This window comes from Austrofundulus limnaeus, unplaced genomic scaffold (genome assembly GCF_001266775.1).
Source record: "Austrofundulus limnaeus strain Quisiro unplaced genomic scaffold, Austrofundulus_limnaeus-1.0 Scaffold61, whole genome shotgun sequence".
Classification (NCBI taxonomy): domain Eukaryota; kingdom Metazoa; phylum Chordata; class Actinopteri; order Cyprinodontiformes; family Rivulidae; genus Austrofundulus; species Austrofundulus limnaeus.
Window position 1 is genome coordinate 2,029,323 of NW_013952463.1, and position 4,460 is coordinate 2,033,782.

The following is a 4,460-nucleotide window of genomic DNA, read 5'->3' on the forward strand; positions in this document are numbered from 1 at the left end:
GTTTTGCTCCTCAGCATGGCTGCCTAAAAACACTGCAGGATTTCTCAAACATGCATGAATGAGTCAAAGCAAGGCTTTGGGCATGTCTTTTATGAGAGTATAACATTATAACATGATATAAAACTCAAAAAAGTTGATTTTACATGAAATTGCCCCTTTAAATTGAGCCACATTTGTAAGAAACATGCATTTCTGGGATGAGCAGTAGAGCTGAGTATGTGGTTTGTGCACATGTAAAATATTTGCCAAAATTTCTCTCCTATTGCTAAACAGCTAATTGCTAGTGACACTTGTATTGAGTTTCTGGTACCCCCAGGTGCTGCCAATCAGGTGCCCGGTAAACATTTATTCTACCAAACACAAATATCCTTACTTTCTGTGCCCAGTATTCATTTGTTCTAATAAAATTTATTTATATTCTCAATTTAGGTTGTTTATTTGAGCCCTACAGTCCACAAAATTAACATTTTTGAAACCCAGTAACGTCAATGTAAGCGTATAGAGTTTATGAGCTATTGTACTAAGTCAGAAACGTCTTTTCCCAATAACCTTGAAAATCTGATAAGGATCAGATGTCCCAGCTTTTCACCAGCCTTACACGCAGCATTACGCATGTGAATCTGCAGTGGTAAGAAATTCTCAAAAATCACATTTACATGGGAACAGATCCATGCACTTGTGTGAATCTTGTTGCGCTCGCTCAAATCTTTGAGACTAATTTATCTCCATACATTCATCTTATAGAAAATGTCTATGAACTACAGTATGATGTGTCAGTGCAACAAACGGGTGTGGTACATAACTGTACATTTTTATACTTATACACACTTATTACCATTATTGCATTATTTGAAGGTTGTTTTTTATTTATTGTTACAACGAATTAAAAAAACAAAACTTGCTAACTCTGGCTTATTTATACCCGTTTTTCTTTCTGATGTTTATTAATGTCCTTGTCACTTTCAAATAAAACATATCAAAGCTGCTGCTGAATGTTAATTAATTATTTGTGAGGCTTTCCTGTTCGTTTAGATGTTTTATTTTTGACATTCAGTGCATTTAAACATGTCTCACTAAAACTGCAGTGTCTTACGATCTTGATGTTCCACGCTAACGAACAATTCTCTTGCTAAATTAACCCTCTAAGCAGACGCTGCCTTGCAGCAGTGAGGGAGCATTTCCCTGAACTGCTGRGTTTTTCTTCTTTTTTTATTGTCTGCAGCAGCTTCTTATTTAGCTCACTCGCTGTTTGTCTTACAAGGAGGATGAATGCRGCTAACACAGAATCTAGCAGCCCACTGGCAGTTTGGTGACAGGACTGACAGTGTTTGTCGACCCCACCTCGAGTCTGTTTGCTTCACTAAAGCCCATCTATTTAAAGAGCAAAGGTTTTTTTTAGATGAATAAAACATATCGACTTCTGGGTCTTGATGGAGCGACAAAATGATGTGGAATTTAGGTGAGCAAGGTTACAAATATGCCACTAAATTACTTAACTGTTTTTAAAATCATAATAGGTCGTCTTTCATCCTTATAACTCCAGACAGCTTTGGTGAAAATCCAACACCACGACCRAATCGAAAGACTGTCAATGTTCTCAAGGCTGTTTCATAATTTCTACGAAAGTTWCCGATGTAGGTGTGGTGCCTGGAATATTTCTCAGTCAAGTAGTTTAGACAAAGAAGAGCATCTTCTTGTTGAATGATCGCCCACTGAGTCTGAGGTTAACACAAGGGTTGTCATAGCAACAGATAATGCACACAGCTTCCTTGAAATTACCTCTAAAGCCAAGAGAAACGGGCCCTCCGTGTCACACTCCCAATCTCTGCTCGCGTGTGTTTTATTAGTTCTCATCGCTGGAGTGTATAGGAACATTTTAATGTCAGCGTCACACAAACAAAATGGGAGGAAAACTRTGATCCCGTTTGATCCAACGAGAAAATAAAAACAACTGAGCTGAAGATTTACCCGACAGTAGGAATGCGCGATATAAACGATACACGGTAGAAACGATGTAATTTTGTCCTATGATAGAGATCTGTAGTCTACCGGCCAACCGCGCAATTCTTTTTGATGATGTAACCGGCTGGAGTCAAAACAGAGGAAGCGTGGCTGAAAGCGCAAATGAAGAGGGGGCGGAAAAACTTATCTAGACCTGGTTCGGGTGTGTGAAAATGAACGCCGAACTGTTTACATATGTACGTGACGGCGCGTCCTCCGGTCGGATGCCGACCGACTACACTGCCTGCTGCGGAAGGAGCGCGCGCCGCGGCATGTGTGAAGGGCTCGACACACGAGAGGCGACGTCGCTCGCTCTCCATTCATTTCCACGCAGCGAGGCGACTGTCATTGCAGGTGAAGTCAGTGCTCAGGTGGGATGCACAAAAATCAGTCTGGACCTCGTTTCTCCTGCGGTCATAGCGCGACGACGCACGGCCGAATGCGCGCGCACTCCAAAGCGCGACTATAATGATTGTCACCCCGCCGGAGCGTGCACAGATTAAACAGGTGGAGTGCAGAAAAAATAATCTGCAAAGTGTGTAGAAAGGAATAAATACAAGCAATTTGTTTTACCACCTTAAAACGAAGCAGGTGATTCCAAACACAACATCCAATGGATGCAGATATCTGTTACATTAAAGTTATTGTGGTAGATCTCCCTTAAATTTAGATTTTTATGGGAGACTTTAAAGTGTCCCTTAAAAAAGGAGATTTTAAGGTCTACATTTTTTTACCTATACATATTTATTCCACTCAATTAATGTGTGATTTATTTATTTTCTGTTATAAGTTTTATATCGTGATATATATCGTTACCGCCACTCATCATAATGTATATCGTGATATGACTTTTGCCATATCACACATTCCTACCCGACAGTGAAGAGGAAAGTAGGGAGGAATAATAAAAGGTGTGGAGAGCAGAGAACTGCTTGGAGCTTTCAGTACCTGGTAGAAGTTTTGGAAGCCCTCGTCAGTGAGGGTGATGGAGATGGAGAAGATGGAGTACGTGGTGTTTTGGTCGAAGCCCGTCTCGCTGTTTCCTCCGTATAAAGCTAGGGCCCAACACCTGCAAACGCACACACACAGACATGAATACACACACGGACAATGAGCGCACACACACACACACACAGAGACATGAGCGCACATGTCAGAAGCAGACACACTTCGAGCTGTAAAGTGGCAACAGTAATCACATTAGGTGTTGAAATAAGTGCAGTGTTGAGTAGAAAAAAAGAAAATACCACGCGCACACACACACACACATCTTTGTGTTGAGCCCTGAGAAAAGTAAAAAAAAAAAACCTGATGTTTTATGGTTATTATGTTGGTTTGTCCTTGTGGGAAGGCTTTTATTCATTCATAACAAACAAAAACAAACAAGCTTGTAGCCACTTAAAACTTTGATAAGTTATATAATCAGTCAAAGACGACTCAATGAGATGATTATATAAGTTGAGTCAAGGCAAAAGCTGAATTGACTGAACTGACTTCAAAAACATTAGGCAGAAAAAATTTCACAAAAAAATGAAAGAAAGAAAAGCAGCTTGTGAATAATAAACAGGCTTTGATTATTTATTTATGTTGTTGTGTTGTGCTTTGGATTTTTAGTCGCTTCATTTTAGAGTTCATCTGGTTTCAAATAATGTAAACAATCAACTCATAAGATACAGTATTTAGTTAAATATACTCACTGTAAAGTCATGATGTCAAAACTTTTTTTTAAATAATCCTATTTTTTCCATATCGATGGTTAATATGTCCTTAAATTAAATATCTCAATGTATTGATAAGCACAACTCACAATTCACACAATCATAGATCAGGAGTGAGATTTATTAAGTTTATACTCCTTTCTACTCCTTTTAGGAAAGACAAAATGATGATATGCTCGTTACTCACTGCTACTGATATTTTTTATTATCATTATCCTTAGCAGTGAAAGGCACAGAGGTTAGTTTCACTAACTCCTAATCTAATTAAAAATATAGCTTTGCTAATGAGTTCCTTGGTTGTGGGCATAGTTTGGGTAAGCTGTGATCAGTCAAATGGACTTGTGGTGGAAGTTAAAAGAGGAAGTAATTAAATTATTGAACATGTAAATATAATGTATCAACTTCAAAACTTCAAATTTGGTGCGGCTTGTACCTTCCTGTCTGAATTCATAACAGATATTAATACTCATGTTAAAAATAGCTTTTTTTTTCCCCAAAACAAATTAGGGCTGTACTTGTAACTGCAATTTGCAACATCTCATGGTAGCAAAAAATGTCATTAGCTAAAGTTGCTAAACTTCCATTTAAAAAGGAATTCTTCGGTCCGTAATACATTTCCAAACTCTACCATTAAAAATAAATAAATAAACAAAAACATCCCCAAAAGTCTCTGCCATAAAATAAAATAAAATAAAATAAAAACCTCTGCTGTCTTTGTTTCTCTGTTTAATTTGCTGACTG

General features: G+C 38.2%; 1 protein-coding gene across 4 annotated transcripts in view; it reads right to left on the minus strand.

The window, feature by feature from the left end:
- The window catches only part of nrd1a (nardilysin a (N-arginine dibasic convertase)), a 51,452-nt gene that overhangs the window by 21,456 nt on the left and 25,536 nt on the right, over nucleotides 1–4,460 (minus strand). For all 4 annotated transcript variants that reach the window (XM_014009793.1, XM_014009794.1, XM_014009795.1 and 1 more), the window contains one exon: nucleotides 2,950–3,070. In XM_014009793.1, coding sequence (XP_013865247.1) covers nucleotides 2,950–3,070 — 121 coding nt within the window. The remainder of the gene's footprint in view (nucleotides 1–2,949; nucleotides 3,071–4,460) is intronic.